Source organism: Leopardus geoffroyi, chromosome B1 (genome assembly GCF_018350155.1).
Source record: "Leopardus geoffroyi isolate Oge1 chromosome B1, O.geoffroyi_Oge1_pat1.0, whole genome shotgun sequence".
Taxonomy (NCBI): domain Eukaryota; kingdom Metazoa; phylum Chordata; class Mammalia; order Carnivora; family Felidae; genus Leopardus; species Leopardus geoffroyi.
The window spans coordinates 150,145,721-150,169,603 of NC_059327.1; the positions used below are offsets into that span (position 1 = coordinate 150,145,721).

Consider the following 23,883-nt stretch of genomic DNA (forward strand, 5'->3'; position numbering starts at 1 on the left):
TGAAAAAGCAAAAAAGTCAGACAAATCATGATGTATTTCCATAAAGTTACACTGAGTGTGGTTTTATCTCTTGCCTACTCTTTCCCCTCCTCCACCTCTGCTACCCTAAGACAGCAAGACCACCCCTCTTCCTCCTCCTCCTTCATATTCATTGTGAAGATGACAATGATGAAGACCCTTATGCTCTGCTTCTACTTAATGACTAGTAAATGATCACCATCCTGTATAGTTAATAAATTGATTTGCTGTATATGAGTGTGTCTTCATATGAAAAATGAGTAACTGTACAGCAAGAACTGTATGAGACATTTTTGTGTCATTGTCATTATCATTTGTCTCGTATTCATTGTACTCATTGTGTAGAACATCATCTGCAAGACTCATAGAAGTGGATAGCCTATCCTTACATAGGCACGAAGTGAATATTTAATGTAAAATTAATGTGTTTTCTGACTGTTGTATATGTTTTTGCTTTCAAAGAATTGCATTACTTGTACAGTATGCCCCCTCTCTCATCATTGGAGAAACTGTTTATCAGCTTCTTATTACCAGTAAGTGTTTTTTTAGAAAATGTAACAATGTTTCCATTACTGTGTAGGTGCATGACTATAGTATGTATGCCATAAAATTTTTGTAAAGATTTATTCATTAGTGTATAAGCTAGGCTACCAAGAAGAACTGATTGAATCAGTTACCCTAGGCTACCAAAGCAATCCTATTGCTGCTGCTTTGTTTTTCAGTACATGCATTGTTAAAACTATAAATAAATATGGATTCTTTTTTACATTTTTTCATTTTTATTTATTTATTTATTTTTTTTTCAACGTTTATTTATTTTTGGGACAGAGAGAGAACATGAACAGGGGAGGGGCAGAGAGAGGGAGACACAGAATCGGAAACAGGCTCCAGGCTCTGAGCCATCAGCCCAGAGCCTGACGCGGGGCTCGAACTCACGGACCGCGAGATCGTGACCTGGCTGAAGTCGGACGCTTAACCGACTGCGCCACCCAGGCGCCCCACATTTTTTCATTTTTAATGTATAGTGTTGGTAATACATGTAACATCTACAGTGTTTTGTATCATGATAGACAATATTGATATAGATACTGACAGATGATTCATCTTGTAAACAGCTGATGATAATTTACAGTATCAAATACAGTACAGTACCATAAATGTATTTTCCTTATTTTCTTAATAACATTTTCTGTACCTCACTTCATTTTGAGAATACAGCATATAATACATTAAACATAGAAAACATTATTGGTAAAGCTTCCAATTAAGAGTAGGCTATTATTACTTGAGGGTTTTTTGAGCCCGAGTTATACACAGATTTAAAAAAAATATATTTTTAATGTTTATTTATTTCTGAGACAGGGAGAGACAGAGCATGAGTGGGGGAGGGGCAGAGAGAGAGAGGGAGACACAGAATCAGAAGCAGGCTCCAGGCTCTGAGCTGTCAGCACAGAGCCTGATGCAGGGCTTGGACTCACAAACCATGAGATCATGACGTGAGCCGAAGTCGGACTCTCAACCGACTGAGCCACCCAGGCGCCCCTATACACAGAACTTTGCCTGTGCAGAAGGTTAGTGCCCCTAACCTAACATTTCTTAAGGGTCAACTGCATTTCTTTTTGATTGAGCTTCAATAGTTTGTCTCTTTTGGAGAGTATGTTTGTAACTTAGTGATTTAATTTAGTTGCATAAAATTGTTTGTAATTTTCCCTGAATACCTTTTTTTTTATTTAAAAAATTTTTAATGTTTATTTTTGAGAGAGAGACAGAGTGTGAGTGGGGGAGGGGCAGAGAGAGAGAGGGAAACACAGAATCCGAAGCAGGCTCCAGGCTCTGAGCTATCAGCACAGAGCCTGACGCGGGGCTCAAACTCACAAACTGGAAGATCATGACCTGAGTTGAAGTCAGACGCCTAATCCATTGAACCACCCAAGCACTCCTGAATACCCTTTCTTATGTCTGTAGAATCTGAAATGATGTTCCTTCACCCATTTCTGTTATCGATAATTTTTCTGTCTTCTCTATTTCCCTGTTCATTCTGGCTAGAAGTTTATAGATTTTATTTAATTTTGAAAGAATCAGCTTTTAGTTTAATTGATTTTCCATATTATTTTTTCTGTTTTGTACCTCAGTGATTTCTGTTCTTTTTGGGATTTTTCTTCTGCTTACTTTGATATTAATTTGCTTTTCTTGGGGCACCTGGGTGGCTCAGTTGGTTGAACGTTTGAATTCGGCTTAGGTCATGATTTCACAGCTCGTGAGTTCGAGCCCCGTGTTGGGCTCTGTGCTGACAGCTTGGAGCCTGGAGCCTGCTTCAGATTCTGTATGGAGCCTGCTTCGGATTGTGTGCCTCCCTCTCTTTCTGCCCCAACCCTCTTGTATTCTGTCTCTGTCTCTCTCAAAAATAAATAAACATTAAAACAACAACAAAAAAACCTTTTAATTTGCTTTTCTTTTTCTAATTTCTTTTTTTTATTAAGTTTTTATTAAGTTTTTTACTTAAATTCAAGTATAGTTAACATACAGTGTTATTATTAGTTTCGGGTGCACAGTATAGTGATCCAACAATTCTATTCATTATCATCAGGATAAGTGTACTCTTTAATCCCTATCACTTATTTCACCCGTCTCCCCATCCCACCTCCCCTCTGGTAACCATCAGTTTGTTCTCCATAGTCTCCTTTGTTTTGTTTCTTAAATTCCACATGAGTGATACCATATGGTATTTGTCTTTCTCTGTCTTACTCTGCTTAACATTATACTCTCTAGTTTCATCCATGTTGTAGGAAATGGCATGATTTCATTTTTCACGGTTGAGTAATACCCCGTTATATTTATGTACCACATCTTCTTTATCCTTCATCTATCCATAGACATTTGGGGTGCTTCCATAATTTGGCTATTGTAAATAATGCTGCAAGAAACATAGAGGTGCATGAATCCCTTTGAATTAGTGTTTTTGTATTTTATGGGTAAATACCTGGTAGTGTGATTACCAGATCATAGAGTAGTTCTATTTTTACTTTTTTGAGGAACCTCCATACTGTTCTCCATAGTAGTTGCACCAGTTTGCATTCCCACAAACAGTGCACAGGGTTTCTTTTTCTCCACATCCTCACCAACACTTGATATTTCTTGGTTTTTGATTTTAGCTATTCTGACAGGTGTGAGGTGATATTTCATTGTGGTTTTTTTTGCATTCCTGATAGTTTTCTTTGCATTTTGCTGATGATAAGTGATGTTGAGCATCTTTTCATGTGTCTGTTAACCATCTGTGTGTTGTCTTTGGAGAAATGTCTGTTAATGTCCTCTGCCCATTTTTTAATTGGATTGTTTTTGGGTGTTGGGTTATATAAGTTATTTATATATTTTAGATATTAGCCCTTTGTCATATATGTCATTTGCAAATATCTTGTCCCACCCAGTAGGTTGCTCTTTAGTTTTGTTGATTATTTCCTTCGCTGTGCAAAAGCTTTTTATTTTGTTGTAGTTCCAGTAGTTTATATTTGCTTTTATTTCCCTTGCCTCAGGAGACAGATCTAGAAGAATGTTCCTACAACTGATGTCAGAAACATTACTGCCTATACTCTCTTCTAGGATTTTTATAGTTTCAGTTCTCACATTTAGTTCTTTAATCCACTTTGAATTTATTTTTGTATATGGTATAAGAAAGTGGTCCAGTTTCATTGTTTTGCATGTTGCTGTCCAGTTTTCCCAACACATTTTATTGAAGAGACTGTCTTTTTCCCATTGCATATTCTTCCCTCTTTTGTTGAAGATTAACTGACAAAATAATTGTGAGTTTACTTTTGGGTTTTCTGTTCTATTCCTTTGATCCGTGTGTTTTTGTGCCAGTACCATATGGTTTGATTACTGCAGCTTTGTAAAACAACTTGGAAGTCTGGAATTTTTTTTCCTATTTCAGGATTGCTTTGGCTTTTCAGGGTCTTTTGTGGTTCCATACAAATTTTAGGATTGTTTGTTCTAGTTTTGTGAAAAATGCAATTGGTATTTTGATAGGGAATCTAAATCTGTAGATTGCTTTGGGGAGTATAGACATTTTAACAGTATTTGTTCTTTCAATCCAGGACTATGGGATGTCTTTCACTAATTTCAGTTTCTTTCATCAGTGTTTTATACTTGTCAGAGTACGGTTCTTTCACCTCTGGTTAAGTTTATTCCTAGGTATTTTATTATTTTTGGTGCAGTTATAAATGGGATTATTTTTCTTAATTTTTCTTTCTAGTGCTTCATTATTGGTATATAGAAATGCAACAGATTTCTGTATATCAATTTTGTATTCTGAGATTTTTACAGAATTCATTTATCAGTTCTAATAGTTTTTTGGTGAAGTCTTTAGGGTTTTCTATGTATAGTATCATGTCATCTGCAAATAGTGAAAGTTTTACTTCTTACCAATCTGAATGCCTTTTATTTCTTTTGTTGTCTGATTGCTGTGTCTATGACTTTTAGTACTATGTTGAATAAAAGTGGTCAGAGTGGATATCCTTGTCTTATTCCTGACCTTAGGGGGAAAACTCTTAGTTTTTTCCCCATCAAATAAGATGTTCACTGTGGGTTTTGGATGTAAGGCCTTTAGTATGTTAAGTGAGTTAAGTGTGTTGTGTTTATTATGTTACATATGTTCCTTCCAAATGTACTTTGTTTATCATGAATGGATGTTGTGCTTTGTTAAATGCTTTTTCTGCATCTGTTGAAATGATCATTTGGTTTTTATCCTTTCTTTGTTGATGTGATGTTCTTTTTCTTAGAGTAGAAGTTGAGATCCTTGATTTTTGAGACCTTTATTCTTTAGTAATATGCCCATTTCATGCTTAAAATGTCCCTCTAAACACTACAGTGTACGTGTCTCACAGATATGTCTTTGTTTTCATTCAGTTCAGAAAATTTTATAACTTTTTTTCTTATTTTTTTGACTCATAGGTCATTTAGAAGTGTTATTATTTGACTTCCAAATACTGAGAGATTTTTCAGAGATTTTTCTGTTGTTGATCTCTAATTTAATTCTTCTGCTGTCAGTGGATACAACTTTTTATGACCTATTTATTTTTGTGTTTTCCTACAAAGATTGATCTACCTTGTCATTGTTCTGTGTGCATTTGAAAAGAATGTGTATTCTGTTATGGTTGGATTGTCCTATCCATGTCAGTTAGGTCAAATTGATAGTGTTTTTCAAGTATTCTATATCGTTACTGATTTTCTGTCTAGTCTTTATACCAATTATTGAGAAAGGGGTGTTGTCTTGTCATTTTGTGTTTGAACATTTCTCATTTCAGTTTTTGCTTTGCGTAGTTTGAACCTCTATTATTAGTGCATAAGCCTTTAGAGTTGTTATGTGCTCTTAATATCCTGACCCTTTTATCATGAAACGGCCTTATTTATCCTGATAGTTTTCTTTGCTCTAAAATGTATTTGTCAAGGGGCACCTGGGTTGCTCAGTCGGTTAAGCATCTGACTTCGGCTTGGGTCATGATCTCACCATTTGTGGGTTCAAGCTCCATGTCAGGCTCTGTGCTGACAGCTCAGAGCCTGGAGCCTGCTTTGGATTCTGTGTCTCCCTCTCTCTCTGCCCCTCCCCTGTTTGTGCTCTGTCTCTCACTCTCTCAAAAATAAATAAACACACCCACAAAAAAATTTTTAAATAACTAAATAAAAATAAAATGTATTTGTCAATATTAATACAGCCAATCCAGTTTTCTCTTGATTTTAGGTAGCATGGTCTTTTTATACTCTTTTACTCTTGTTTATGTATTTAAATTTGGCTTCTTGTAGATACAATATAGTTGGGTTTTTGTTTTTATTCAGTCTTCCAATCTTTGTCTTTTAATTGGAGTGTTAATACCATTTATATTTATTCACATATTTGTCATTTCTGGTATTCCCTATTCCTTTGTGTAAGTTAAATTTCCATTTAGTATAGTATTCCGTCTGCCTGAGGATTTAGTGTAATATTTCTTTCTGTGAAGGTCTGCCAGCAATGAATTCTTTCAATTTTTATATGTCTAGAAAAGTCTTTATACTTTCTTATTTGTAATTGAATATAGAATTCCAGATTGACAATTTTTTTTTACTTTCAGTGCTTTAATAATGTTGGGTCACTGTTTAATTTGTTGTGCTTCCTGGGAGAAAGTCAACTGTCATTCTTTCTTCTGTAAATAATGTGCCCTATTTTTCCTTGATTACTTTTAATATTTTCTCTTCATCTTGCTTTAAACAATTATGATATGCCTTCTTGTAGTTTTCATATTTCTTATTCTTGAATTTGTTTACATTGTGGTCTGTGAGTTGATTGTATTCCTGGAAAAATTTTGGCCATTAGTTCTTTAAACATATTTTTATCTCTCTTTTTCTCCAATCTCTTTGAGGGACTCTAATTTCACATATATTAGACCAAGTGAAGTTGTCCAACAATTCACTTATGCTCTGGGGTTTTGGTGTTTTTTTTCCAATCTGTTTCATTTTGGAAAATTTCTTTTGTTGTATCTTTAAGTTCACTTCTGCAGAGTTGAGTTATTAATTCCATCCAGTGTATTTTTTGATCTTAGATTTAGTGGTTTTCATCCCTAGAAGTTTTGCTGCTCATGCTTTCCCCTGCCTTCTTGAGCATATGAATTATATTTATAATTATTTCAGTGTATTTATCTACAAAGTCTATCATCTGTGTCATTCCTGTCTGTCGTATTGTCAATTTTTCTATTCATTATGAGTTGTATTTCTCTATTTCTTTGCATACCTGGTAATTTTTTAATGTATGCCAGACATTGTGAATTTTACCTTTTTGGGTGCTGCATTTATTTTGAATTCTTTTAAATATTCTTGAGCTTTGTTGACAGACATAGTTAAATTACTTGAAAACAGTTTTATTTTTTCAAAGCTTGCTTTTAAGCCTTGTCAGGTGAGATTAGAGTAGACTTGAGTCTGAGGCTAATTTTTCCCCACTGTTAATATAAAATCCTTCTGAGCATTCTATCCAAATTTTCCACTTGGCTGGAGAAGAACACAAAGTATTTCTGGGTCTGTTTAAACAACCTTCCTTGTTTCACCAACTCTTTTCAGGTAGTTCTTTCTAGCTTGGGGCTGTTTCCTCATATACATTTGCTGATCTTACTCAGCCAGAGACTCAAGACTTCTACAGATCTCTCTTCTCTTTGTGTATCTCTCTGCTTTCAAATTTTAGCTTTCTTGAATTCACAGTCCTGTGTCTTCAATTCAGGGAGATTACCAAGCTCTGTTTGGGTTCCTCTTCCTGCACTGCAGCCTGGAAACTCTCTTGGCAATAGCTAGGGCATTCATAAAGCTCCCCCATTTGTTTTTCTTCTCTGAGATTACTGTCCTGAGTTGCCTGTTGTTTAGTGTCTGAAAATTTGTTGTTTCACTTATATTGTCAAGTTTTCAGTTGTTTAAGGCAAGCAGAAGATAAATTTGGTCCTGTTACTTCACCATAGCCAGAAGTGGAAGTCTTAATGTATTTATTATGTATCTCTTATATGCCATTCTTTTTCATGCTTTTCTTTTTCCCTGTCATAGAATGCCTCTCCTTTTTTGATTATTTTTTTAACTCCTGTTAAGTCTTCAGAATTCAACATGGATGAAGCTCATCTGGGAAGCTTTCCATGACCTATGCTGATAGAAATAATTATCCCCTCTTCCATATTTCATGTTTCCTTAGTTTCCAGTACTTCTTTATATAGTACTTAATAATGAATTATTTGATTCATTCTGCTAGGTATTTCATATATTTTATCTTAATTTAATCCTCATAGTATCCATATGAGGTGGTTATTATTATGGCCCCTACACAGTGCCAGTGCCTGGCTTGAGATAGATATTTTAATCAATTTATGAATGTGTGAGGAAGATAATTGAAATAAAATCCAGAAGAAATTGATTAGAGTGTTGAGGGGGACTCAAAATGATGTCATGTTTGGAATTGTTTAAGGAACTGGAGATGTTTAGCCTGGAGAAAGAAGACTGTGGAACCTGAATACCATCTTCAAATGTTTGGAGGGCTGTCACATTGAAGAGGGATTAGAGGAGTTCCCTTTGGCCCCAAGGAGGTAAAATTAGGAATAGTGGGTGAAAACTGTAGGAAGATATCATACCATCATAAAAAGGAGAATCTTTAGTGAATAAGGCTCTCTAAGAGTAGAGTAGATAGCCTTGATAATTTCTTTCTGCTGGACACTTTCACTGATACGTTAGGTATCCACTTAATAGAATAAGTTATAACATAACAGTGTTGGATATGAGGTTATATACTCTAGGCTCTTTAAGTCCCATCTGTGCACTTATTAACAATATGAAATTCATAGGATTAAGTGTCAATTACAGAGTACCCTGACATTGCCTAGGACAAAATAGGTAATTAGTACCCTGCCTCTTGGTGGTCAAACATTGAAAACATAGGTATTTAGGTGACTGCTGAGAATCTGTCTGAGAATTTATGATTCTTTGAAAAACTTTGGTTTATATATCTTTGTGTTATCCTTTTGTCTGTATTATAACCACATTTGTGTCGTGGCTATTCATTATTTACCTAAGTAATCTTAAAAATAATACATGAGAACAAGTCTGAGATAAAAAAAAAAGCATTTTTTAAGTAGTTCCTGTGACTCTGAATATAGAAAAAAGAATTCAGGTCCTCTGCTAGATAGCGCATAAACGTTGTTCTTGTTCTTATGTGCGAATTCATTTCATTAAATTAGCAAGTTGTTTTTGTGTGTCTATAGTATGTCAGACCCTGTTGACCACTGAAAAAACAATAGTAAATAAAGCAAACTCCCTGCCTTAAGAAAGCTACAGTCTCCTAGGAAAAATAGAAAAGCAGTGAAAATACATTGTGGTAAATGTTGTAATACATTGAATGTAGGATGTCATGGATGCACATAAAAGATGTCCAACACTGTCTTGAAGAAGTTTAGCGATGTTGTGGGACACATCATGGTGGAAAATCATCTATAAGCTGAGACCGGAGGATGAGTAGGAATATTTCAGGAATAAAATATTGAGGAAGAGGAATGCCCCAGAAAAATGTCTATTGGCCAAATACAGCATACCACGTTTGTGGAACTTAAAACCTTTAGTATTCCTGGAACATGGAGTTTGATGGAGGAGTGACTAAAGATAAGACTAGAGAGCCAAACAGAGACTGGATTATGAATGGCCTTGTGGCTAATATTAGTATCTGGACTTAATCAAAGGGAAATAGGAAACCATTGGAGTTTTTAAACCAGGAGAATAATTTGACCAGATTTGTGTTACAGAAAGATTATTCATGTTAGTAGGAAGTTAATAGGTTATATGTAAAACAGAAAAATCAAGAAATAGAAGTAGAAACATGTTACTGAAAAAAAGGGGTGTAAATATTAGAAGAAACAAAAAAATTCAGAGTGGTTGCCTTCAGCGTATAGAATTCTGGGTAAGGAAGAGTTAGGTCAGGGAATTGAATTTTTTTTTTCTTTTTTTCTTTTTTCTTTTTTTAATTTATTTTTGTTTTTTGGGATAGAGTGTGAGCAGGGGAGTGGCAGAGAGAGAGGGAGACAGAATCTGAAGCAAGCTCTGAGCTGTCCGCACAGAGCTCGATGTGGGGCTCGAACTCACAGACTGCAAGATCATGACCTGAGCCAAAGTCAGATGCTTAATCAACTGAGCCACCCAGGTGCCCCAGAAACATTTGACTTTCTTAATCAACTTGCAGTGTGGCATAGTAGTTAAGAGTATGGATGCTTGGGTGCCTGGGTGGCTCAGTTGGTTGAGCATCTGACTTTGGCTCAAGTCATGATCTCACCGTTCATGAGTTCGAGCCCCACATTGAACTCATAGAACCCACTTCAGATCCTCTGTCCCCCTCTACCCCTCTCCCACTTGTGATCTCTCTCAAAACTAAATAAACATTAAAAAAAAAAAAAAAAAAGTATGAATGCCAAGGCCAGACTGTCTGGATTGAAACTTATATCCACTATTTTCAAAGTACTTAAATTAAATTACTTAATTTCTCTGTGCTTAAGTTTTCCTCTCTGTATAAATGGGAATATGATAGAACTTATAGAATTTTTGTGAGGATTAAATTAGTTAATACAAGTAAAACATTAAAACAATGTGGCGCATAATAAACACTCAATGTTAGGAGTTTTTCCTACATGTCAGCACTGTTTAGGTATTGATATACAAGAATAGACAAATTTACTGTCATATTGGTGGAGGGATTTAAATGTTGCTTTTACTAATCAAGAGAACGAGCAGACAAAAAAATCAGAATGAGTATAGAGGTCTTCAACATGGTTATTTAAAATTACTATAATGCACGTGTAAAGAATGCTGTTTCTAACCAACTGTAAAACAACAACCAATGTCATTTTCCAACTGTAGAGGGAAACGAACCACAAGAGAGTCAACAATAGAGAACAAACTGAGGGTTGATGAAGGGTGGTGGATGGGTGATGGGTATTAAGGACAGCACTTGTGATGATCACTTGGGTGTTGTATGTAAGTGATAAATCACTGAATTCTACTCCTGAAACCAATGTTGCACTCTATGTTAACTAAATAAAAAAAGAACACATGGAACATTTGCAAAATTGACTAAAAAAATTCTCAAATATTAAAAAATGAAGTCATATAGATTGTGATTTCTATTCACAATGCATTCAGGCTAGAAGTTAACATAAGAGATAAATAGAATATCCCCCATGTAATTAGAAATTTTAAAATATACTTCAGATTAACCTGTAAATCAAAAAAGAATCATAATTAAAACCAGAAAATAATCATGAAGTACTATGTATCAAAATTTGGAATGCTCTTTAAGATCAGTTAAAGTTTTACATGTATATTTTAGAAAAGAAAACCTGAAAACTGATGAGTTATTATTTTTAGGAAATTAGGAAAAAACAAAACAGAAGACACCAGCCAAGGGCTAGCCCTAGTCATGTTAACTTTTTCCTGCACATTAAGGTGTGAAACTACAAGAACTTCAGTATCCTGCAGGACAGTTATTTGGTACACTTTGGGAAAAGTTTGGCATTAGATAATAAAGTTATCCCTGCATTTCCTCTCCTAGATTTATGCTATATATATTTATAGAAACTGCTGTATACGCTCGTGTTTCATGAGACATATGTAAGAATGTTTATAGTCTCGGGCACCTGGGTGGCTCAGTCGGTTAAGCGTCTAACTTTGGCTCAGGTCATGATCTCACGATTCTCTCTGCCCTTTCCCTGCTTGCTCTCTCTTTCTGTCTCTCAAAAATAAATAAACGTTAAAAAAAAAAAGTAATGTTCATAGCTCACTATAACTGTCCAAAACTATAGAATAGCAGGGGTGCGTAGGTGGCTCAGGTGGAAGAGCATGCAACTCTTGATCTTGGGGTTGTGAGTTTGAGCCCCATGTTAGGTGTAGAGATTACTAAAAAAATAAATAAATAAAAAATGATGCTACAAAGCTATAGAATGGTTAAATTATGGTGTGTTATTACAGTAGGATAGTATAATACAATAGACTAAAACAACTGAAAATTAATAGCTACATGCATTGATAATAAATAAATCTCATAAATTCAATTTCATTCAAAAGAGGGATGACACAGAAGACACTATTCAAAATGCTCCCTTTTATGTGAATTTCCAAAACAGACAAAACTTAAGTATATTGTTTAGGGGAACACAAATAAGGTTGGCAAGACTATATAATACACTATTCCATACATACTATAGTAGGTGTTCAGCAAATATTTGATGAATAATAATAATAATAATAATAATAATAATAGTTTTGATCTCTGCAATAAATGGTAAGTACTGATTTAAAAAGAAAAGTCTAGGTTTTATTATATTTTGTAGGAATATGGAAGGAAATGACAGCTTGTGTTTATAAAATTTCTTCTGACTAGACAAGAAACCCCTTTTCAGACTTGTATATTGAATATAAATAGCTAAAATATGAAAATTAATCAAACATCTGTATACTAAACAAACATACATTAAACCAGCGTGTATGTTGTGAATTCCAAAAGAAATATTTGTAAACCAGAGGGTTCATTTATTTATACTGAACTCATCCTTCCAGTGATTTTTGTCAGAATCCACTAGAATGTCCATTATCTGCAATAACTTAATCATCAAGTTTATCACTGTTCTTTCAGATAAACTTTCTTTTTTGGCTTTATTATTGTATCTGATTTTTAAAAATAGCCAATGTGTATTTTTTGAAATTCCCATTGTAATGCTGCCTGTGGCTATTAGGATGGATGGCTTAACAAGATCACTTACATGCTTTATCAGTATTTATACTTAAAATAATGTTCCAGGGCACCTGGCTGGCTTAGTTTATAAAGCATGTGACTCTTGATCTCAGGGTCAGGAGTTCGAGCCCTACAATGGACATAGATATTACTTAAAAAAAGAAATAAATAAAATAAAATAATGTTTGAAAACTGCTTAAGTCCTCTCCAAGAAGAGCAGTGATTTTTTTTTTTTTTTTTTTTTTTTTTGTCTCAAATTCTGCTTAAAGCAGAGATACCAAACTTAAATGCCTATAGTGCCCCCTGAGGTAATAAATGAAAGGACCAGGATGGGATCTGTGGCAAATCTGGAGCACAGAGTCCTCCTTGTCTAAACAGAGCAACTCCTACTCAACTCCATCTGTTTGTTGCCACAAGGGAAGGTGGTGCCAAATACTCATTTTTTTTCTCAATATGTCATCTATTTGGCAATTAATTTAGAAATGTTGAACACTGCAAGTGATCCAAAACAAGTATGTGGGCAGGATCTAGTTGTTAGGCTATTAGTTTGCAAACAACTTTAAAGGATAGATACTTTTGGTGAAATAATGTATTGGTTTTTATTGTGTTTTACCTATAGTCGACAGAGGTACGTTCTTGGAGACACAGCAATGCAGAAGATGGCCAAGTCCCATGTTTTCTTAAGTGGTATGGGTGGTCTTGGTTTGGAAATTGGTAAGTAGTATTTTTATTCATAATTTTATATTACACTTTGAGCAACATAAGTTAAAGAATTTAATTTCTTCCCCTTGTACTATTTCCTATAAAGGGAATTCGATCCAACACCTTGAAAAGATTGTTTTGGTTCTTTCAGCAACATTGTTTCATAATACTGCTATATTCTTCCAAAAGGAACCAATAATGACTCTCTTGTTTCTCTTTGTGATGTTAATAGCAGTTAACGATCATTTCTGTATCCTTACTTATGATAGAGTGCATACACACATATATTTGTAACAACATGTCTAGAATAATACTATAAAATTTTAAGAGTGATTACTTCTGTGTGGTATGGTTTTAGAAAATTTAATTTTTTCCTTTTTGTTCTTCTGTATTTTTTAAGGAACTTATACTTCTTTGGTAGTAAAAAAAAAAAAAAAAAAAAAAAAAAAGTTAAATTCTCCAGTTAAAGATGTGTCCAAGCTCCATGAAGAGTATCTAAAATACGTTCCTACTATTAAGCTATTCTTTTTTTTTCCCCCCCTTTATAGCAAAGAATCTTGTTCTTGCAGGAATTAAGGTAAGTGAGTAAATGTCCTTGGTTAGAATAATTGTTGTGATTTTATTTTCCATCCTCAGTAGTGGTAATATTACTTACATTTTGGCTTAGTTTTTGCATCTTCATTTAGTGGCAAAACTTTTTTTTTGTTAAGTTTATTTATTTTGAGAGAGAGAGTGAGCAACCAGCAGAGAGGGAGGGAGAGAGAATCCAAAGCAGGCTCCACACTGTCAGCACAGAGCCTGACATGGGGCTCAATCCCACAAATCATAAGATCATGACCTGAGCTGAAACCAAGAATAGGTCACTTAACTGACTGAGCCACCCAGGTGCCCCAGCAGCAAAATTGTTTTAGTGCTGTATTTTTTTCTTTAAAAAAAAAAAGAAATATTCTAGAAAATTCCAAAATTTTATGAAAACGGAATTTTTTTTTAAGTTTGTTTATTTTTTGAGAGAGCAGGAGCCGGGGAAGGGCAGAGAGTGTGAGAGAGAATCCCAAGCAGGTTCTGCACTATCAGCGCAGAGCCTGACACAGGGCTTGAATTCACAAATGGTGAGATCATGACCCGAGATGAAATCAAGAGTTGGACGCTTAACAGACTGAGCCACCCAGGCATCCCCAAAATAGCATAGTTTTAACAAAACCCCATGTACACATCATGCAGCTGCAACTGCATGCTCGTAGACAGATTTGTTCCATGTATCTCCTTCCCATTCCTCATGGCTCCCCAGCCACCAAATTATTTTGATATAATACTCAGACATCCTATTATATCATTCTTAAGTATTTTAGTATATAATTCTAAAAGATAAGGGTACCTTTTGAAAGCATAACCACAAAGCCATTTTTGCACCTAAAAATGTAACCGTTTTGTTAATATCATTGTCTTAGTTATCTATTGCTGAAAACAAATAACCCCAAAACTTGGCAACTTAACAACACTTATCTCAGGGTCAAGAATTGCGTGCAACTTAGCTGGTTCCTCTGTTTGAGGGTCTTTCATGAGGCTCTAATCATGACATTTGCAGGGCTGCAGTCATCTCCAGGCTAGGGGAATAATCTGCTTCCCAAGCTTGCTCACATGATGATTGACAGGATTCAGTGGCAAGGTCATTCCACTTCACGTTCCCATCTCAGTTCCCTGCTGGCTCTTGGTTGGAGATCACCCTCAGTTCCTTGACATGTGATCCTCTCCATTAGGCAGCTCACAATATGGCAGTTTGCTTCATCAGAGTAAGCTAAACAAGATGACTAGAAAGGAAGCGTACTAGCAAAACAAACCAGTCTTTTGCAACCTAATCTCAGAAGTGACATTTCATTATCTATGCTAATTTGCTAAAAGCAAATAGTTTCACTAGTTTACAAATGTATGGAAAAGGAATTATGCAAAGGCCTGAGTACCAGGAACTGGGAATCATTAGGGCCATCTTACAAGCCTATCTATATCAGTCATCAAATATCTAGTTAGAGTTCAAATTTTCCCAAATGTCTTACGAAAATTTTTTTTGGTTTGTTCTAATTAGGATGCAAGTAAAGTCCATATACTGAATTTGATTTATTTTAATCTATATAGTTCCCTTCCCTGATATTTATTTACCCTTACAATGCACTTGTAACTAACAACAGGTCATTTATTACATGTACCTCTACCCTTGTATTTCATATAAACTGGTACAGAGATTTCCTGTAAACTGAATCCAGAGATTCAGATTCAGATTTGATTGTTTTGGCACTACTGTTTCACAGATGATTTTATATTTTTCTCATCAAGGGGAAATCATAATCTGTTGTCCTTGTTTTGATTATTACTGATAATGATCATTGCCTAGATTCATTATTTTATTAGGGATAATGATATTCTAATTCTGTCCTTTTTGATTTATTAGCTGGAATAATTTAGAAAGACAATTCTCCATTCACATATTTGGTTTCAGTAAAGTATAGTTTGCACTTGTACAAAAGGCAAGATAAATACTTGTTGGTTTTTTTTTCAGCCTTTATTTACCAGTTTTCAAAATCATTGGTTTCCTATCATCCGCTAACAGTGACTAGTGAACTTGTGTGGCCTGTTTGTACCTGAACATCATAATAAACTCATGAATTTAAACATGCATGATTTGTTTTGATCTAGTGTAGTTGTTATTCTCATTTATGCTTAAATTGTTTCATCTTTGCTTGTTAGGATCTTCTTCAACTTCTTGAGTCCTTTTGACCTAACCCCAGTGGTCTTTGTCACTAATGATGAAGTCTTTTCAGTGGACAGATCTAGAACATTCATCCTGAGTGAACACTGAAATATCTGAGTTTCAAGTTTAGGACCACAGCATATCTACTTCTTTGATTTTATGATTTTGTATCTTTATCTCTCACTGTAAGGGTTTGAGTCTTAATGACATGAACCTAATTACATACTTGCTTTATCCTATGTTACACCTATTTATGATATAGATTCAGCATAACAATTCTGATATTATTAATAGCAATATAATTATTGAAAACCATTTATGATTTATTATTTTTTTTAATACTTATCTTTTGGGAGAGCACAAGCAGAGGAGGGGCAGAGAGAAGGGGACAGAGGATCTGAAGCGGGATCTGTGCTGACAGGCTAACATCAGTGAGCCCAATGTGGGGCTTAAACTCACGAACTGTGAGATCATGACCTGAGCCAAAGTCGGATGCTCAACCGACTGAGTCATCCAGGTGCCCCACTTTATTTTATTTTTAAAATTATATTTATTTTTTGAGAGAGAGAGAGAGCATGAGCAGGGGAGGGTCAGAGAGAGAGGAGTACAGAAGATCCCAAGAGGACTCTGGGCTGACAGGCTGATAGCAGCAGACCCGCTACAGGGCTCAAACTCATGAACCACGAGATCATGGCCTGAGCCAAAGTCAGATGCTCAACCCACTGAGCTACCCAGACACCCCTAATTTTCTTTTTCATCCTTAGGATATATCCTGTCTAGATTTGGCAGGCAAATTAACTACTTTTTAAAGTCACTTTAAATAATTCCTTTGGGTAGTTATGCGACATATTCAGTAGATAGTTTTCTCCATTCATTTTGCTCTGGATTTCTGGGGATCACGTTTAAATTTAATTAAATTTTACTATTATGAGACTTACATAATTCAAAGCAGAATTTATGGGGGCACCTGGGTGGCTTAGTCAGTTGAATGTCTAACTTTGGCTCAGGTCATGATCTTATGGTTCATGGGTTCAAGCCCCACGTCGGGCTCTGTTCTGACAGCTCAGAGCCTGGAGCCTACTTCAGATTCTGTATCTCCTTCTCTGTCTGCCCCTACCCCACTTGCACTCTGCCTCTCTCTCCCAAAAAATAAACATTTTTTTAAAAAGTAGAATTTATAAAACAAGCTTTATTCAGGTAAGGCTACCTTCTCTTTACCCTATTCCCTCCTTCCCTTATTAGGTCACCCCCTTTTTTTCATGTTTTGAAATATAAGCAAATACATGCATACAAATATGCAAATCTGTATATATGTGTGTATACAAATTTACTCTCACCTGCCTCTCTTAAATAAAGTGCCATACTTTCTTCCACCTTGCTCTTTATCACTTAACAGCATATCCTGGGATTATTCCTTAATGATAAATATATATGTTTCATTTTTTTATAGCTGTACAGGTATACATTGCATGGATGTATATTATTATACCCAATTCCTTACTTATGGACATTTTAATTATTTTCAGTCTTTTTCTATTACAAGTAATGCTGCAGTTAATACTCTTGTACGTATATCATTTTTAATCTTTCCCAGTGTGCCTTTATGATAGATTCTTAAAAGCAGAATTGTTATGTCAAAGGATAGAAGCACATGTTATTTCACTAGAGATTACCAAGTTCTTTTCCATTGAGGTTATGCTATTTTACATTCTCACCAATAACATATAAGAATGCCTGATTCATGTCACTCTCCAGTACAGTATATTGTCAAACTTTTGAATTGATGCCATTCTAATAAATGAGAAAACATTTCATTCTTGAGTAGAGTTGAACATTCCTAAATATTTTAAAGGGCCATATGCATTTCTTTTTCAGTATTCTCCATGTTCATATACTTTGCCCCTTTTTCTGTAGGATATGTCCTCTGATATAAGTTGAAAATATTCTTTCCAAATGTTGTTATCTTTTTTTACTTAGAACATGGAGCATTTGGAAATGTTTATGTGAATTCTTTTGATTGTATTTTAATACAACATGCTACTTTCCTAAATTGAAATTCTCGTATGGTTTAAAGTAGTTTTTCCATTAATTTTCCTGGGTTTCCAGATGTATATGGTCATATCATCTGTGAATGAATCCAGCTTTAGATCCTTTCTAATTCTTAAGCTTCCTATTCCTCTCTATGTCTAATTACATTGGATAATACTTCTGATACAATGTAAATGAAATTGGAGATAGTGAGCATCCTTGTCTTATCCCTGACTTTAACAGAGATGTTTCTCTTTTTTGAAGGCACTTACCATTCATGATACAGAAAAATGCCAAGCATGGGATCTAGGAGCCAACTTCTTTCTCTGTGAAGATGATGTTGTTAATATGAGAAGCAGGTGAAGATGAGATATTTTGATGTTTTATCATAGAATTTTTTTTTTACTCTCACAATTACATAGGGTATTTTCTGTGCCTAAAACACTAATTCATTCATAGTTGTTTGACTCATCCCCATAACACATCACCATAGATAAATAAGTATTAACATATACTTATTTAATTAGATTTGTGAAAATTTTAATACACTCACATTGCTACCTAGAAGTGAATTTTAAGATAGTTAAAGGTCTTTATTATTGCTTTATTCTTAAAAAGCTTGAAGAGGTTGACTAGGGTACACTTTGAGATTGTGTGGCTTACTATGGAATGTGACAGTATGCTACATTTCAAGAGTGTGTAGTTGTCTATAAAAATAAGTAAGTCTTAGCTTCTTTCTTCCTCTACAGTTTGTTAAATTTCCATTGAAATTTTCTAACATTCAGGTTTCTCTGATGTTGTCAAAGTGTCCAGGTATGAGGGATTGAATATATTGAATGAAAGAGTAGTAAAAGTCCTTTTTTTTTTTTTTTTTAGGGCTGAAGCTGTACTTCAACATATTGCAGAACTCAATCCTTACGTTCATGTCACATCATCTTCTATTCCTTTAAATGAAACCACAGATCTCTCCTTCTTAGATAAATACCAGGTTGGTACTCTATTTTATGTTAGTTTTTATATATATATGTGTATATATATATATATATATATATATATATATATATAGTTGTAAGTATTATCATAGTGTAACTAATTAAACCTAGTCTGTTGAGCAGAGCAAAAAATTTCAGGTCAAAATACTTCCTTTAGAATACCTTTCAAATGCTCCATTTTAGGGAAAGGGCCTGAGATACTGGCCATTATATCAGTCAGCTACTTTCACAGTTACGTGCGTAAAAACTACCCAAAACTCAGTGGTTTATAGCAACATGTATTTATTTCTTTATCCTCCATCTGCATGTCATTTGGAGTTCAGCTGTTCTAGGCTGACCTTGAACTGTAGAGCCTGGGTTTTTCTCCATATGCCTCTCTTCTGGGACCAGGAGGCTACCGAGGACATGGTGTCATACCAATAAAAGAAGTGTAAAGGGGCAAGTCCAACTATCCAAGCACACTTTAATCTTCCATTCATGTTACTTCTATTTATATTTCATTAGTCAAAGCAAGTCACATGGTCAAGACCAAAGTTGAGCAGGAAGGTATACTCTGCTCTTATGAAGGCCATGGGCAAAGGATGATATATAAGTTAATGATATATAATCAGTATATAATCTGATGGCAGAAGTAAAATATGTGGATCAACATTCAGTCTGCTTTAGTTAAGGTTAACTTTAACAACAATTCTCTCTGTCTCAAAATAAATAAATTTTTTAAAAAAAGAAAAAGGCTGCCTGGGTGACTCAGTCAGTTCTAAGTGTCTGACTCTTGATTTCAGCTCAGGTCATGATCCCATGGTTCATGGTATCAAGCCCCGTATCAAGCTGTCTGCTGACAGCATGGAGCCTGCTTGAGATTCTTGTGTCTGTCTCTCTCTCTCTCTCTCTCTCTCATTCTCTCTCTCCCTCCCTCCCTCCCTCCCCTCCTCCCCTTCTCGTTCTCTCTCTTTCTCTCTCAAAATAAATGAATAAACTTTAAAAACAACATTTCCTAGCACCTTAGATGTTTCAAAAGCAACTAGGTTGACCCTGATTTTCTGTGATTAAATTATGATGTTGCCCTTTGGGGAAGAACACTCCTGTGTTTCACCTCTACTCAGTACTTTTCACACTGTGTGACCATATGTGTGTGGGTTTTTCCCCCAAACCAAGCAGTTCTCCAAACTCCTTGGACACCTTCAGTGTCCTACAGTTCAATTCAGTTTTGACACTATCTACCTGGAGAAGATAGCTTCGGATCCCACAAGTTAAGGATTCATTCCCACAAGAGCCCCTCTCTGTCCACTTTCTGACATCAATCACAAATCCAGGTTGTTACCTGTTCCTCTGAGGGCTGGCTATAAATCAGAGGTTTCCATGTCCTTCTCTTAGGGTCCAATTAATTTGTCAGAGTGGCTCACAGAACACAGGAAGATCGTTTACTTATTAGATTACTGGTTTATTATAAAAGCTGTAACAAAGGAACAGTCAGATGGAAGAGATGCATAAGGCAATGAATGGAGAAAGGGGGGCTGAGCTTCCATTCCCTTTCCAAGTATGCCATGTTCCTGGCATGAATCTGGAAGCTCTCTGAGCCCATAGTTGAGATTTTCATGAAGGCTTCATTATGGAAGCATGAATGATTAAATGATTGGCCTTTGGTGATTAAGTCAGTCTCCAGCCCCTCTCTCCCTGGAGGTCTAAGAGATAGGGCTGAAAGTTCTCACTCACAAATCACAAGGTTCGTTCCCCTGGCAATCAGCTCCCATTCTTAGGGGGCCTCAGAGTTATTTCATTAATCTAAACTCAGGTGTGGGTAAAAGAGGCTTGTTATGAATAACAAAAGACATCATTATTTAACCTTTATCACTCTGGAGCTATTTCAGGATCTGGGATAAAGCTAAATACATAATGAAAAATGTCTCTATAGCTCTTCTATAGGAAATTGCAAGAGTTTTTAGTAGCTATGTGTCAGGAACCTTGGATAATGACCAAAAGGTATATTTATTATTATTATGTCACACCAATTTGAAAACCAGTGTAAACTTCTGTTCTGGACTAGATAACTTGAAATCCATCTTCTACAAAGATGTGTAATAGACTTCTTACGTAGATTTATGTAATAGACTTCCTTTTATGTTTTTATTTTTTATTGAGGTATAATTAACACACAGTGTTGCGTTAATTTCAGGTATACAGTGTAATGAATGAACAGTTTTGTGCATTACTCAGTATTCACCATGATAAGTGTAGTCGCCATCTATCACCAAGCAATGTTATTAAACTATTTTAACTATATTCCCAATGCTGTATTTGTCATCTTTGTGACTTACTTATTTTGTAACTGGAAGTTTGTACCTCTTAATCCTATTTACCTATTTCACTAGTCCCTCTACCATCTCCCCTCTGGCAACCACCATTTTGTTCTCTCTGTTTAGAAGTCTGGTTTTTTTTATTTCTTTGTTAATTTGTTTTATATTCCAACTGCAAGTGAAATCATATAGTATTTTTCTTTAACTTCTTTCATTTAGCATAATACTATGTAGGTCCATCCATGTTGTTGCAAATGGCAAGATCTTACTTTGTTTTTAGGACTGAGTAATATTCCATCACATGTAAATACTACATCTTCTTTATCCATTTATCTGTTGATGGACACTTGGGTTGCTTCCATATCTTGGTTAATATAAATAATGCTGCAGTAAACAGGAGTTCATATATTTTTTTCAAACTAGCATTTTTGTTTTCTTTGGGCAAATACTGTGTAGTGGAATTGTTGGATCATATGGTATTTCTATTTTCAATTTTTGAGGAACCTCCATACTGTTTTTCACAGTGGTTGCACCAATTTGCATTCCCACCATGCATTCCCCTGCTCTGATACAGAGCATTAGCCGTTAGATGATGACCTGAGCCAAAGTCAGATGCTTAACCGACTGAACCACCCAGGCACCCCGATTCTACCCATTTTTGACAAATATGATGAAATACCTCGTTGTGGTTTTCATTTGCATTTCCCTGATGTTGAGTGATGTTGAGCATCTTTTCATGTGTCTGTTGGCTATCTTATGTGTTTGAAAAATGTCTGTTCAGGTCCTCTGCTCGGTTTTTGATCAGATTATTTGGGATTTTGGTGTTGCATTGTATAAATTCTTTACAAACTTTGCATATGAGCACCTTATCAGATATATCATTTGCAAATATATTCTATTTAGTAGATTGCCTTTTCATTTTGTTGATAGTTACCTTCACTGTGCAAAAAACTTTTTATTTTGTTGTGGTCTCAATAATTTATTTTTGCTTTTGTTTCCCTTGCCCAAGGTGACATATCTAGAAAAATGTTGCTGTGGTAAATATCGGAGAGATTACTGCCTGTGTTCTCTTCCAGGATTTTCATGGTTTCAGGTTTCACATTTAGATCTTTATCCATTTTGAGTTTATTTTTGTGTGTGGTGTAAGAAAGTGGTCCAGTTTGATTCTTTCATATGTAGCTGTCCAGTTTTCCTAGCACCATTTGTGGAAAACTATCTTTTCCCCACCGTACATTCTTGCTTCCTTTGTTGCATATTAATTGACCATATAAGCATGGGTTTATTTCTGGGATCTCTGTTCTGTTTCATTGATCTATGTGTGTCCATACTGTTTTGACTGTACAGCTTTGTAGTATATCTTGAAATCTGGGATTGTGATACCTCTAGCTTTGTTCTTCTTTCTAAAGATTGCTTTAGCTATTTGGGGTCTTTTGTAGTTATATACAAATTTTAGTATTATTTGTTGTAGTTCTGTGAAAAAATGCTGTTGGTATTTTGATAGGAATTACATTGAATCTCTAGATGGCTTTGGATAGTATGGACTTTGTAGCAATATTAATTCTTCTAATCCATGAGGATGGAATATCTTTCCATTGGTTGTATTGTGTATTTAATTTCTTTCATCGGTGTTTCAGAGTTTTGAGAGTAAAGGTATTTTACCTCCTTGGTTAATTTTATTTTTAGGTATTTTATTATTTTTGGTGCAACTGTAAATAGGATTGCTTTCTTAATTTCTCTTTCTGCTACTTTATATTGATGTATAAAAAGAGATTTCTGTATATTAATTTTGTAACCTGTAATTTTAATGAATTCATTTATTCATTTATCAATTCTAGTAGTTTTTTTGGTGGAGTCTTTAAGGTTTTCTGTTTATAGTATCATGTCATCTGCAAATAGACTGCTTTACCTCTTCCTTACCAGTTTGACTGCCTTTTCTTTTTCTTGTATGATAACTGCAGCTAAGACTTCCAGTGCTATTTTGAATAAAAGTGGTAAGAGTGGGCATGCTTGACTTATTCCTGATCTTAAAGGGAGAGCTCTCAGTTTTTCACCATTGAGTAAAAAATATTAGCTGTGGGTTTTTTATATATGGCCTTTGTTATGTTTAGTTATTTTGCTTGTTAACCTACTTTGTTCAGAGTTTTCATTCATGAGTGGACATTGTACTTTGTCGGAAGCTTTTTCTTCATCTGTTGAGATTGAGATGATCATATGGTTTTTATTCTTTCTCTTGTTAATTATCATTTATAATTTTGATTGATTTATGAATATTGAACCCCACCCTTGCTTCCCTAGAATAAATCCGACTGATCATGGTAGAACGGGTTTTTTAAGGTATTGTTGAATTCAGTTTACTAATAATATTTTCTTACAGATTTTTGTATCTGTGTTTTTCAGAGATTTTGGACTATAGTTTTGTCTTTTTATTTGTAGTGTTTTTATCTGGTTTAGAATCAGAGTAATGCTGGCCTCATAGAATGAATTTCAGTTTTCCTTCCTCTTCTATTTTTGGAATAGTTTAAGAATAGGTATTAACTCTTCTTTAAATGTTTGGTAGACTTTGCCTGTGAATCCATCTGGTCCTGGCCTTTGTTTTCTGGGATTTTTTTGGTTACTGATTTGATTTTTGATAGACTTTTTAAAAATTTTAATGTTTATTTTTGAGAGAGAGAGAGACAGAGGGCAAGCAGGGGAGGGGCAGAGAGAGAGGGAGACACAGAATCTAAAGCAAGCTTCAGGCTCTGAGCTGTCAACACAGAGTCCAATGTGAGACTTGAACCCACGAGCTAGGAGTTCATGACCAGAGCTGAAGATGGACACTTAACTGACTGAGCCACCCATGAGCCC

General features: G+C 35.1%; 1 protein-coding gene across 2 annotated transcripts in view; it reads left to right on the top strand.

The window, feature by feature from the left end:
• Positions 1 to 23,883, top strand: part of UBA6 (ubiquitin like modifier activating enzyme 6) — a 90,337-nt gene that overhangs the window by 13,951 nt on the left and 52,503 nt on the right. Inside the window, exons 3-7 of one of the 2 annotated variants that reach the window (XM_045473875.1) lie at positions 7,979 to 8,096; positions 12,897 to 12,991; positions 13,528 to 13,556; positions 18,015 to 18,109; positions 18,627 to 18,738. In XM_045473875.1, the coding sequence (XP_045329831.1) occupies positions 12,928 to 12,991; positions 13,528 to 13,556; positions 18,015 to 18,109; positions 18,627 to 18,738 (300 nt within the window). In that variant the 5' untranslated portion in view covers positions 7,979 to 8,096; positions 12,897 to 12,927. The remainder of the gene's footprint in view (positions 1 to 7,978; positions 8,097 to 12,896; positions 12,992 to 13,527; positions 13,557 to 18,014; positions 18,110 to 18,626; positions 18,739 to 23,883) is intronic. The other variant, XM_045473874.1, reaches the window with a different exon arrangement.